Below are 12429 nucleotides of genomic sequence, written 5' to 3' on the forward strand. Positions count from 1 at the left end.
CTACTTTCACAATGCTTGGGGTTTGATCACCACTGACATCTGGATCCTAAGTACCATCAAATTGGGTTATGCCATCCAGTTCCTCTCCCCATATCCCCACATCCCTCTTCAGGGATTCCTCTCATGAGATACTGCTCCTTCAAGGAGGTCCACTTGCGGCTGACTTTGGGAGAGGTGGAGGATGTTCCACCAGGACACTAGGGTCTTGGCTTAACTTCCTGGTACCCAAATCCAAGGGAGGGGTAAGACCCATCATCAACCTTCACAGCCTCACCAATTATATTGGGTACATAAGTTTCTGAATGATCACAGTATAGACTGTCCTCCCTGCATTGCCTCAGTACCACCGGTTTGTGGTTCTGGACTTTCAGGACGTATACTTCCATGTGGAGATTTTACTGAGCCACAGAAAGTTCCTTCGTTTCGTCATGGTGGAATACCACTTTCAGTACGCAGTGCTTCCATTCAGCCTCTCTTTGGCCCCTGGGTTTTTATCAAATGAGTGGTCATTGTTACTATGTATCTCAGGAAGAAGGGAATTCACATTTTCCTGTATCTGGACAATTGGTTACTGAGGGACAGATCCAGAGAGGAAGTTCTTGCTCACATCAGGACCACACTGCACTTGCTTAACCGTCTGGTTCTCATCCTCAACATTGTAAAGTCAGCCTTTGCTCCCACTCAAAAAATTGAGTTCATAGGGGCCCTGTTAAATTCCACAATGTTGAGAGCATACCTGCTGACTGTTTTTAGACAGGTATTTTTCCCTGAGTCCCTGAAAAATGAATGGTCCCTGAAGCCCTGCAGAGATAGTCCATGAGATGATTTTGAACCTCAGGCAAGTGAACAGCTATTGGAGTAATGTTCTCAATGCAGAACTGCCGTAGTCTGATGGCTTTTAGGCAAATCAAGCTGGAGAGTGCTTGCCTTTGTTGCCAGCTACAGTGGAAAGTGTTTCACAGGGAGCCACATCTGACTTATCCTCAAGAGCAGAACTGATATTTCCTGTTTTCCATTGTACCAAACAGGTTAGTCATGGGAAATCCAACCATGGCGCAGACTGCCACCATCTGCTATGATTTGGACTCTCAAAGTAAAGCCAGCAATGGACGTAATACATTCTTAAGGGTGTGTTTTGTTTTTTTTAAACTTATAATAGCCAGATTTTTTGGGTCTGTTTACAGGTAGTCCGGGACAGAGCCGCTATGTCTAGTTATAAGGTGCGCTGTATTAGGTGGGAAAGGTATGTGAGGCTATTAATTGTGGAGTCCCAACCCATGCTTGTAACAATCAGTGAGTAATTAGTAAAATTTTCATAACTGCTTGTTTTTCCTCTTTTCATAGTGTCCATTTTGAATCTGCTGTGGCATTAGATGGAAGGGGATTGTGCTGGGTGAATGGTGTGGGTTCCACCCTGAACAGAAGTGCACAAAAAATAACTTAATAGGCCCATGGGCTGGAAATTCCTCTCATCCATATATTTAATAAAAAAACATGGCTGCAGAAATTTACCAGACTCCAGCTCTGGCTGTCGCTTCAGTGCTTGCTCAGATGCCTGTTCTGCAGCCAGAAGGAATAGCCCTTTAAGGGATCCAAAGTCCCTCTTCCTGTGCCCAAGATACTGAAGTGGGTCCTCAGCTCTCTGGGGAAAGAAACAGGGCTCCTACTTTCTTCCCAAGATGAATTGGGGGATTCTTAAAAAGATATTTCATCCCACCAATAGTGGGACAAAACGTATCTAGGAGGCCCAAGGCTTTCAATAAGAAGGGCCACAAGAGACCCTGCACTCTCCACAGTTATGTGGGGACTCCTGCAAAGTAGGCACAAAGAGACAAAAAACATAAGCCCACAAAGGGAAGGAAAAATAAAAAAGATGTAAGAGAACTTTATCATCCGTCTCAAACTTCTCATCTGCTGAGGAGGGAGAGAGCTTTCTGATTGAGACTCTAAGCAGGAAAGGTGTAAAAACACCAATTGTTTCCCTCCGTCTGACTTACTAATATGTGCAGGGAAATGACATCTACCATATAGCCAGATGAGTTATTAATGACAAATCAAAGGGCAAATGAATATCTGCAGTCCCAAATTCCAGCCTGAGTCAATGATTCCCCAGTGTTTTTCCTTTTGTACATGTAATTAGGAATGAATGGAATACCCTGACAAAACACATCAGCAGAGACAAGTTTAGCTCTTTTCTTACTCTTGTATCTTGTATTATCAAAAAAATACCAAAGATTGATGCTATGGTGGCATAATTAGCAAAGGATATAATAATCCCATCAGAAATGAATTTTTTTCCCAAAGACACAACTGACAGGAAGGTGGAGGGCCACCCTTATGAGGGATTTTGAGGTCTCCCATTGGCTGCTCTGTGTCCCTGGACACTGCAAGAGCTACATTATCCTGGCTATTAGATCTTAAGCCCTAGATGACAAGGACCGTACTGAGTTCAGGTCTACTCTTAAGAAAATATTCCTGGTAACAGTTTTCATCACAGATGCCTCAATAGACTCAATGAGATTCTCAGACAGGGCCATGGCACCCAGTTCAGCAGCCTGGCGCCACATCTGCGTACTCCCTGGGACAGAATGCCCACTTCAAACAAATCCTGTGATCATCTGAGTTCATAGGCTCTCATTTGAGTGATTGTTCATGTATACATTCCACTTTAGGCTACAAGATGGCATCTTCTGGGTCCCCTGAATATAAATAGTGCCCTTATATGAGAAAGGAGTGCCCACAAACAGGCACTTAAAATGCCTATACTGCCTGGGGGAGTTGCACATTTTCATGAAATGTGCATTTTGCAAGTCCTTTATATCCAGAACCTGAAAATACAGGAAGATATTCCTTGTGAGTAAAGCCATGAGACTGTCATTGAATCCCCCATACATCGCTTCTTGAATCTGAAGTGTGAGCACTGGCTCATAGGGCCTCATCTTCAGTTCTGGTACTGAGACAGACCAAGCCTGACAAGACACTATCATCTGAGAAGACAAAGGGTGTGAAGAGTTCCAGAGGTAATCCTTCTATCAAGGGGGCTGTTGGGAAATTCAAACTGACTCATGAATCCAGACCTACAGTCCCTCCCACTTAAGAATCATTTAACCCTTTTCAAGCATCCATGGTCCTGCATCACCATGGACCAGTCATTGTGTCCATGAGCCATAGCAGGCTAGTCTGTCAAATTTCTCATAGTGCCTACCTCCAAGCCCTTTCTTCATCCTTCTTTAGGGATCCTTTTCACAAGTATCTATTATGTCAAGAGATCCTACATCCCTGCCTGGGGATTCTTCACTTCAGGGCATGGCTCTTTCATGGTTCTAACACCTAGAAAGCTCCTGCTCGAAGGAGGTACAAGAGGTAGTATTACACAGTAGAAAGTCCTCGACATGCCGTACTTACCTGCAAAAATGGTCCAGGTTCTGGATTTGGTGTACTTCCCAACAAATCTCCCTGACATCTGCCATTCTTCTACAAATCTTAGACTATGTACGAACTCTAAAAAGATTGGGACTATCTCTAAGCTCTCTGAGTCCACCTAGCGGCTTTAACAGCCTTCCACCAACCACTAGATGGACACTCAGTGCTATCACACCCAGCCACTAAAAGATTCCTCGGGGTATAGTAAACATGGGACCTAAACCTGGTACTGAAAGGACTGACTAGGCCTCCCTTCAATTCCATGGCCACCTGTTTGCTTATATACCTCTCAATGAAAATAGTCTTTCTGATAGCAATCATCTTAGCTAGGAGAATAGATTAGAGGCTCTGATGACACAACCACCATCACGGTATTCCTTTGGGACAAGGTTATGCTCAGGCCTCACCCAAAATTCATCCCGAAGGCAACCTCCCCGTTTCACATGAACCAATTGAGTCACCTTCCAACCTTCTGCCGGAAGCCTCACTGAAACAACAGGGAGCCTATATGACACACAGTAGATGTCAGACAATCCCTATCCTTCTACTTAGATAGGACAAAGGCTTTCAGGAAGTCTCTAGGCTTTTCTTTGTTGTTGTGGAAAGATCCAAGGACTCAGCAATATCAGCCCAGAGATTCTCCAAATGGGTCTCAAACTGCATTAGACCATGTTATCAAGTTCATAATGTGACTCCTCCAGATGTTATTTGCATGCCCTCCACAAGGTTGATCTCATCTGTTGCCTTCCTTAAGAATGTTCTTATCTCAGAAATGTATAGAGCTGTTACATGGGCGTTTGTCCACACCTTTGTAGAACATTGTGATCGCTGGGGACTCCACCTCTGATGCTCTCTTTGGCTGCACAGTATTGTTATCTGTAACTGATCTGACTCTGAAGTCCCAGCCTACCAATAGGGATACTGCTCGGGAGTCATCTACAGTAGAACACCCATAGGGACACTACTCGAAGAATTTACTCATCTTGTGCAATCATGATGGTTCTTTGAGATGTGTATCCCTATGGATGCTCCACAACCCACCTTCCTATCCTCTACTTGGGAGTTTTTGCCATTGACTCTGCAGTAGAGAAGGAACTGAGGGGTGTTAGCCCACATGCTCTGATTAGCCTTGTAGCAAGGCACGAGGAGAAACAGCCCATGTGCGGGCATTGCTACCGAAGTTCTCTGATCAGCAACACAGGAATGCAAGCACATCTGTAGTGGAGCACCCATAGGGGGATAGATCTCGAAGAACCATTGTTACTGCACAGAACTTCTTATGTAGTCTTCTAACCGGACAATGGGAGCAGGGCGGGAGAGGGCGCGGATATGGGATAGGGGCCGGGCCACGACCCCCTCACCTAACCGGCCCTCCATACAATTTCCGAAACCTGATATGGCCCTCAGGCCAGAAAGTTTGCCTGCCCTGTTCTAAAGCAAAGCAGCCACCTGAGGATCCATTCACATGTTCACAAAACAATGCTGTTACTGAAACCTGCAAGCTGAATGCTGTATTTGCAAGGCTGTGCTGCAGTATGGTCTCCTGAAGATTCTAAGCTTCCACATCCATCGCATTCTTTCACTTGAAGGAGAATGAGACATTACATATCTACAATAACTGGAGGAGTTCAAGGTGTTTTGTCCGTATACTCACATTCCACAACCAATCCTCCATTTCCTCGACTTCAGAGTCCTTTACTCAAGATTCTGCAATTGAGGCAAAACTGAGAGGTGGTTGGCACACTCTGCTCTTTTTTATGCCCTTGTCATGAAGCACAAAGATTCTTGGGGTAGATGAGCACCATACAGACACTGATGTGCCAAAAGACTCCGAACTGAAGTGCATGGATTCCATACACGCCATTAGTGAAATGTGCATGTGGGCAACACATCTGAAACTCCAGTTGCAGTACAGATGAGAAACCAGATGTCTCTGATTGGATAAGATACATAGGAAGGACTGATTTGGTATGGATGCACTATTTCCACAAAGTGCCTTGAGAAGGCACAGGAAGTCTAACTGGTAGAAATGTTCCTTTTTTCCAGAAGTACTAGTCACAGATGTTCCAAAGTTAGGATGGCTGGTACATCACAGGAAAACTGTGGAACTACACCTCAGATAGCAAATCCAGAGGTGGCAGCAAAACCCCTAAGAGCACAGCATGACAGTCTCAGTGTAGGAGACAGAATATCCCACTTCTCAAGAGAATGATCTCTCTTAACCAGGGATAAATAGATGAAAGAAGTAGACACTGGAGCTAAGGGCTCCATCCCATCCTTTTCCTTTTTAATCCAATCACCCATTTTGAGAAATCCTATCAAACACAACTCTCAAAAGATCTCACATCTTTTGGATATAGAAACAATACAATTGATTCCCTCAGACTAAAGGTTCTTAAGTGTGTACTTTGTATTCTTTGTCCAGAAAGGCACAGGAGGGATCAGAGCTGTCCTGGGTTTCAAGTCTTCAATCTTAACTAACCCAAAAAATTTAGTGTCAACAAATTTGTTCTCTGCTAGTGTCTTTTTTTCCTGATTATTAATAATTTTAATACCAGTCCTAGTATAGGTTCTTGAGGGGGCAATGCTATTCTCCTTTAGTATTGAAACTGATAATTTATTTCTGCACATGGTTTTGTTTTTAATGCAGTGTTTGTTTCATGACAGAATCCTACCTCTTACTCTGTAACTTAGATTGTACAAAAGCTACAATATTTGTCACAAAGACTATTTTGTAAACAAAGTAAATTTTATCTGCCTATTTGTTATCCACTGCTCTGATTTTTCTCAAAAACTGTAATAGGTTGGAGGGGCACAATTTTCTAGACTTTGAGCTAGTTTGTACCATATTATATTTTCATAGGCTATTTTGTGTTAGTATTTGTCAAGTCATTAAAATACAAACATTTGTGTGGAAACACAGAATTCTGCCTGCTAGAAACCTGCTTGGTCACCTGCCAGCTTGCCCACCTGGCTCTTCGTCAGCATGTGCTTCCAGGGTCCCAGCTACTCATCCATTTGCCTGGTGGGCTGATGGTGAGCTCATTCTGGAAGTCTTGGAAGTCCCAGGACCCTGAGCACTCTTTGCAAAGTAGTTGGGAGCCTATAATCTAGGGCTCTTGGTAGAAGTGGATAGAAAACTGTGATTCTGTTTCATGGAGAATCCCAGAAGTTTTGGTTTTCATTCCAAATTAGAACAAAACCAGATTTTGAAATCTGTCTTCTACAAATCAGACTTACCATTCTCCACCTAGCTCTATTGACTACCTTTCAGGGTACGTCTACACTACGGGACTATTCCGAATTTGCATAAACCGGTTTTGTAAAACAGAATTTATAAAATCGGGTGGAGCGCGGCCACACTAAACACATTAAATCGGTGGTGTGCGTCCATGGTCCGTGGCTAGCGTCGATTTCTGGAGCGTTGCACTGTGGGTAGCTATTCCCTAGCTATCCCATAGTTCCCGCAGCCTCCCCCGCCCCTTGGCATTTCCGGGTTGAGATCCCAGTGCCTGATGGGGCAAAAATCATTTTCGCGGGTGGTTCTGGGTACAGCCTCACCCCTCCCTCCCTCCCTGACAGCGGCAGACAACCGTTTCGCGCCTTTTTTGCTTGGTGAACCGTGCAGACGCCATAGCACAGCAAGCATGGACCCTGCTCAGCTCCATACCGCAATCGTGGATGTTTTAAACACCTCGCGCACTCTCGTGCAGTATATGCTGAACCAGGACCTTCGAACCGAGGCGAGTAAGAGGCGGATACGGCAGCGCGGCGATGACAGTGATGAGGACGTGGACACAGAATTATCTCAAACCGCGGGCCCCGGCGCTTTGGAGATCCTGATGGTAATGGGGCAGATTCTATCCATTGAACGCCGATTTTGGGCCCGGGAAACAAGCACTGACTGGTGGGACCGCATTGTGTTGCAGGTGTGGGACAATTCCCAGTGGCTGCGAAACTTTCGCATGCGTAAGGGCACTTTCATGGAACTTTGTGACTTGCTTGCCCCTGCCCTGAAACGCCATAATACCAAGATGAGAGCAGCCCTCACAGTAGAGAAGCGAGTGGCGATAGCCCTGTGGAAGCTTGCAACGCCAGACAGCTACCGGTCAGTCGGGAATCAATTTGGAGTTGGAAAATCTACTGTGGGGGCTGCTGTGATGCAAGTAGCCAAAGCAATCACTAAGCTGCTGCTACGAAAGGTTGTGACTCTGGGAAACGTGCAGGCCATAGTGGATGGCTTTGCTGCAATGGGATTCCCTAACTGTGGGGGGGCGATAGATGGAACCCATATCCCTATCTTGGCACCGCAGCATCAGGGCACCCAGTACGTAAACCGGAAGGGGTACTTTTCAATGGTGCTGCAAGCACTGGTGGATCACAAGGGACGTTTCACAAACATCCACGCGGGATGGCCAGGGAGGGTTCATGACGCTCGCGTATTCAGAAGCACTACTCTGTTTAAACGGCTGCAGCAAGGGACTTACTTCCCAGACCAGAAAATAACAGTTGGGGATGTTGAAATGCCTGTCGTTATCCTGGGGGACCCAGCCTACCCCTTGATGCCATGGCTCATGAAGCCATACACAGGCAGCCTGGACAGTGGTCAGGATCTGTTCAATTACAGGCTGAGCAAGTGCAGAATGGTGGTGGAATGTGCATTTGGCCGTTTAAAGGCGCGCTGGCGCACATTACTGACTCGCTCAGACCTCAGCCAAACCAATGTCCCCTATGTTATTGCTGCTTGCTGTATTCTTCACAATCTCTGTGAGAGTAAGGGGGAGACCTTTATGGCGGGGTGGGAGGCTGAGGCAAATCACCTGGCCGCTGATTACGCGCAGCCAGACACCAGGGAGATTAGAAGAGCACACCAGGAAGCGATGCGCATCAGAGAAGCTTTGAAAACGAGCTTCATCAATGGCCAGGGTACAGTGTGACTGCTGTGTTTGTTGATGAACACCCAACCCCCTTGATTGACTCAGTCCCTGTAAGCAACTCCCCCTCCCCCTTCGAGTACAGCTTACTTATGCAAATAAAGTCACTCTCATTTAAAAAGCATGAATTCTTTATTGATTCATTATAAAAAGAGGGAGAGAAGTAAGCGTGTGCTTTGGGAGGAGGAAAGGAGGGATGGAGAAGGCCATTAAAAAAAAATTCAGAGTAACGGCATCCTTCTGGTTGGGCTGTCCACGGGGGTGGAGTGGGCGGGTGCACGGAGCCTCCCCCCACGCGTTCTTACACGTCTGGGTGAGGAGGCTAAGGAACATGGTGAGGGGGGAGGGTGGTTATACAGGGGCTGCAGCGGCACTCTGTGATCCTGCTGCCGTTCCTGAAGCTCCACAAGACGCCGGAGCATGTCAGTTTGATCACGCAGCAGCCCCAGAGTTGCATCCCGCCACCGCTGATCTTCCTGCCGCCACCGCTGATTTTCCTGCCGGTCTTCCTGCCGCCACCTCTCATCTCGGTTGTCCCTCCTGTCCTCACGTTCATCCCTCCTGTCCTCACGTTCACTGGCCTCTTTCCTGTAATTTGAAACCACGTCCTTCCACTCATTCAGATGAGCTCTTTCATTGCGTGTAACTTCCATAATATCCGAGAACATCTCATCTCACGTCTTCTTTTTCCTCCGCCTTATCTGTGCTAGCCTTTGGGATGGAGGAGGGACGCTTGAAAAATTTGCAGCTGCATGAGGGAGATAAATATTTAGAAAGATACATTTTACAGAACAATGGTTATACTCTTTCACAGTGAAAAGCACTATTCACGTTACATAGCACATGTGATTTCCCTACAAGGTCGCATTTTTCATCTTAATAGTGACTGCTTGCATCTCTGGGGTTACAGATCTCAGACACAGGTCCAGGCATCAGGATTCAGCTTGCATGCGGCCATGGTAAGCCACTGTCTCAGTGATTTACCCCTCCCCCCCCAACGCATGGCTAATACCACGCTAGCTCCCTGCTAATCAACAACCTTCCCCCTCCCCCCCACCCACTGCTTGTCCGGTAGCTTGGGGAAGATCGCCTCGCCGGTGACCACACAGAAAAGATCATCGGCATTTCACTCCTCCCCTCCCCCCGCTTCGCTACGTGCAGGAAAGTGTTTTTTTTAAGCTGCTGCATTCCACGAACCCAGTAGAAAAATGGCCACCCCCCTTACTTAAATTCCTGATTTTTAACCAGGTTATCCTGAACGATATCACTTTGCTGAGGATAACAGAACAAGATAAAGAGCGGATGCTTCTTGAATGCCAGCAGTCACCGGGACCATACGCTGCTATGCTTTGCCACGCAATGATACCTGATTACTTGCTACATGCATGGCATGGTAAAGTGTCCTACCATGGTGGGCGGAACAAGGATGCCTTGCCCAGAAACCTTCTGCAAAGGCTTCTGGAGTACCTACAGGAGCGCTTCATCGAGATGTCCCTGGAGGATTTCCTCTCAATCCCCGGACATGTTAACAAACTTTTCTAAGTAACTATACTGTCTGCGAATGCATCCCAAGTCCTCAGGGCAAATCAATCATTAAAAAAGGCTTGCTTAAAAAACACTGTTTGCTATTTGCAAAGGTACACTCACCAGAGCTCCCTTCCAGGGCGTCATTCTCTGGAATAGTTGCTTGTGAGGGCTGGGAGCAGGGTAATTCCGTCAGGGTGATAAAAAGCTCCTGGCTGCTGGGGGTCACGGAGTGCTGTGTGCTCTCTGCGAGTTCTTCCTCTTCATCTTCCCCGTCTGCATAATCCTCAGACATGGCAGAGATTACAACCCCCACCTCGGAATCCACGGTCAGGGGTGGGGTACTTGTGGCGCAGCCCCCTAAAATTGCATGCAGCTCATCATAGAAGCGGCATGTTTTTCGACCTGCCCCGGACCTTCCGTTTGCTTCTTTGGTTTTCTGGTAGGCTTGTCTGAGCTCCTTAACTTTCACTCTGCACTGCACGGAGTCCCTGCTGTGGCCTTTAGCCGTCATAGCCTTAGAAATTCTTTCAAATACTTTTTCATTTCGTCTTTTGGAACGCAGTTCTGTTAGCACTGAATCCTCTCCCCATATAGCGATCAGATCCAGTACCTCCCGAGCGGTCCATGCTGGGGCTCTTTTTCGATTCTCAGGAGACTGCATTGTTAACTGTGCTGATGAGCTGTGCGTGGTCACCTGTGATGATGAGCTCTCCACGCTGTCGAAGCAGGAAATGAATTTCAAAAGTTCGCGGGGCTTTTCCTGTCTACCTGGCCAGTGCATCCGAGTTGAGAATGCTGTCCAGAGCGGTCAGTGGTGCACTGTGGGATAGCTCCCGGAGGCCAATACCGTCGATTGCGGCCACACTAACCCTATTCCGATATGTTAATACCGATATTAGCGCTACTCCTCTCGTCGGGCAGGAGTACAGAAACCGATTTAAAGAGCCATTAAAATCGATATAAGGTGCCTCCTAGTGTGGACGGTTGTGGCGTTAAATCGGTTTTACGCTCCTAAAACCGATTTAAACGCCTAGTGTAGACCAGGCCTCAGTCCTTTCATATACAAGCTAATGTTAATGATAGGTATCATGGATATGGTACAGAGTACAGAACAGTCACCACCACCAAAATAAAAGCTCTTTAATTTTTTGTTTGCTTCAATTTCTGTGGAAAACTTTCCCTAAGTTCAGGAATCCTATGTTTTGATATTTACAGAATGTCAAAAGTGCATAGTAACAAGCTTTTACTATGTTTTCAATATATATCAATCAGATATTACTTGGCAAGATATTCAAAGATGCTTACGGTATACTATTAACTGCCACATAATAGTGAAGCTTTTCTTATTTTCAGAATGCTCTCTTTTACACCCAAAAGAAGTGTGTTGGAGCAGGATGCGGACAGCCGGCAGAGTGTGTTGGAGCAGGATGCGGACAGTCCACATAGCTTATTAATGGGAGAAAATTTCACCGACATTTGCAATAGCTCTCCAATGACTTTGGAAAATCATCAGCGTGGTAAGTATTTCTACCATTTTTTGGTAAATTGTGAAAACTTGAAAAACAAATTTCAATAAAAAGATAAAATATAGGTGAAGGTTGACTCTTCAAATTGTGGCATCTATTAATTTTCTCTTTACAAAAAGCATATTGCTCTACGCATGCTGAAAATGTATGCAATATGTAAACCTCTTCATTTTCAGTTTAAACTGCTTTTTACCGAAAAAATCCCGGGTTTTAAAAAAAGTACCATTTGTCTTTTTTTCTGATTTTCACAGTACTTTTGTATTATTCAAATATATTAAAAATAACTTGTTTTATTAGGAAAATACAATACATTTCATGAGATACATTAGTCTGTGTGTGTATGCAAAGCTGCCTGTTGAAGTAAGGCTATGTATTAGTCTAGAAGATGCACACAATAATCAAACAGGTATGCACGCAAGCTCTGACGTTTGTGCTCATCTGAATGTATTGATGAATCTCACGCCCACCACGTACACATTTCAAGCTGTTAGCAGATAATCATTTAAAGATTTGATGCACTAAAATGGGAAGAAAATGAAAATCTGTATCAGAATACATTTCAGAACACAAGGCAATATTCAAAAGTTTTAGAAACGCAAAAACAAGAGAAAAGGATGAAGTAGAGTGTATGCGCTGCAAATGGTGTGGCCCAGTTATTAAATGTAAATATTTATAGGCTAATAGTTCTAAGTCTATGACAGTAAACTGTTTATTCAAATGACAAGTTTTATTTGGAGATTAGAGATATATTGTTCTTTTAAACTCAGAGATGGCATTGTGTTTTAAGTTGTTTTAGTTCGGCAACAAACCACATTTAATTCCATTAATCCAAGTATTAATCTCCTGAATATTTTTTCCCCATCCTTCCATCCACCAAAATAAATCCAGATATTTGCCCAGAAAAGTTAAGTTTTTTCCACCGATTTCACAAGTTTTTGTTGGTGTAGTAGTAAACCAATAAATTTCCAGGAAAAATTAAATAAAATAAAACCTGAAAACAAAGGGCCCTTGCAATATGT

General features: G+C 45.0%; 1 protein-coding gene across 6 annotated transcripts in view; it reads left to right on the top strand.

The window, feature by feature from the left end:
• The window catches only part of TDRD12 (tudor domain containing 12), a 246959-nt gene that overhangs the window by 109180 nt on the left and 125350 nt on the right, over nt 1–12429 (top strand). For all 6 annotated transcript variants that reach the window (XM_044987027.1, XM_044987024.1, XM_044987022.1 and 3 more), the window contains one exon: nt 11238–11401. In XM_044987027.1, the coding sequence (XP_044842962.1) occupies nt 11238–11401 (164 nt within the window). The remainder of the gene's footprint in view (nt 1–11237; nt 11402–12429) is intronic.

The sequence above is a fragment of the Mauremys mutica genome, chromosome 14 (genome assembly GCF_020497125.1).
Source record: "Mauremys mutica isolate MM-2020 ecotype Southern chromosome 14, ASM2049712v1, whole genome shotgun sequence".
NCBI classification, from domain to species: Eukaryota; Metazoa; Chordata; order Testudines; family Geoemydidae; genus Mauremys; species Mauremys mutica.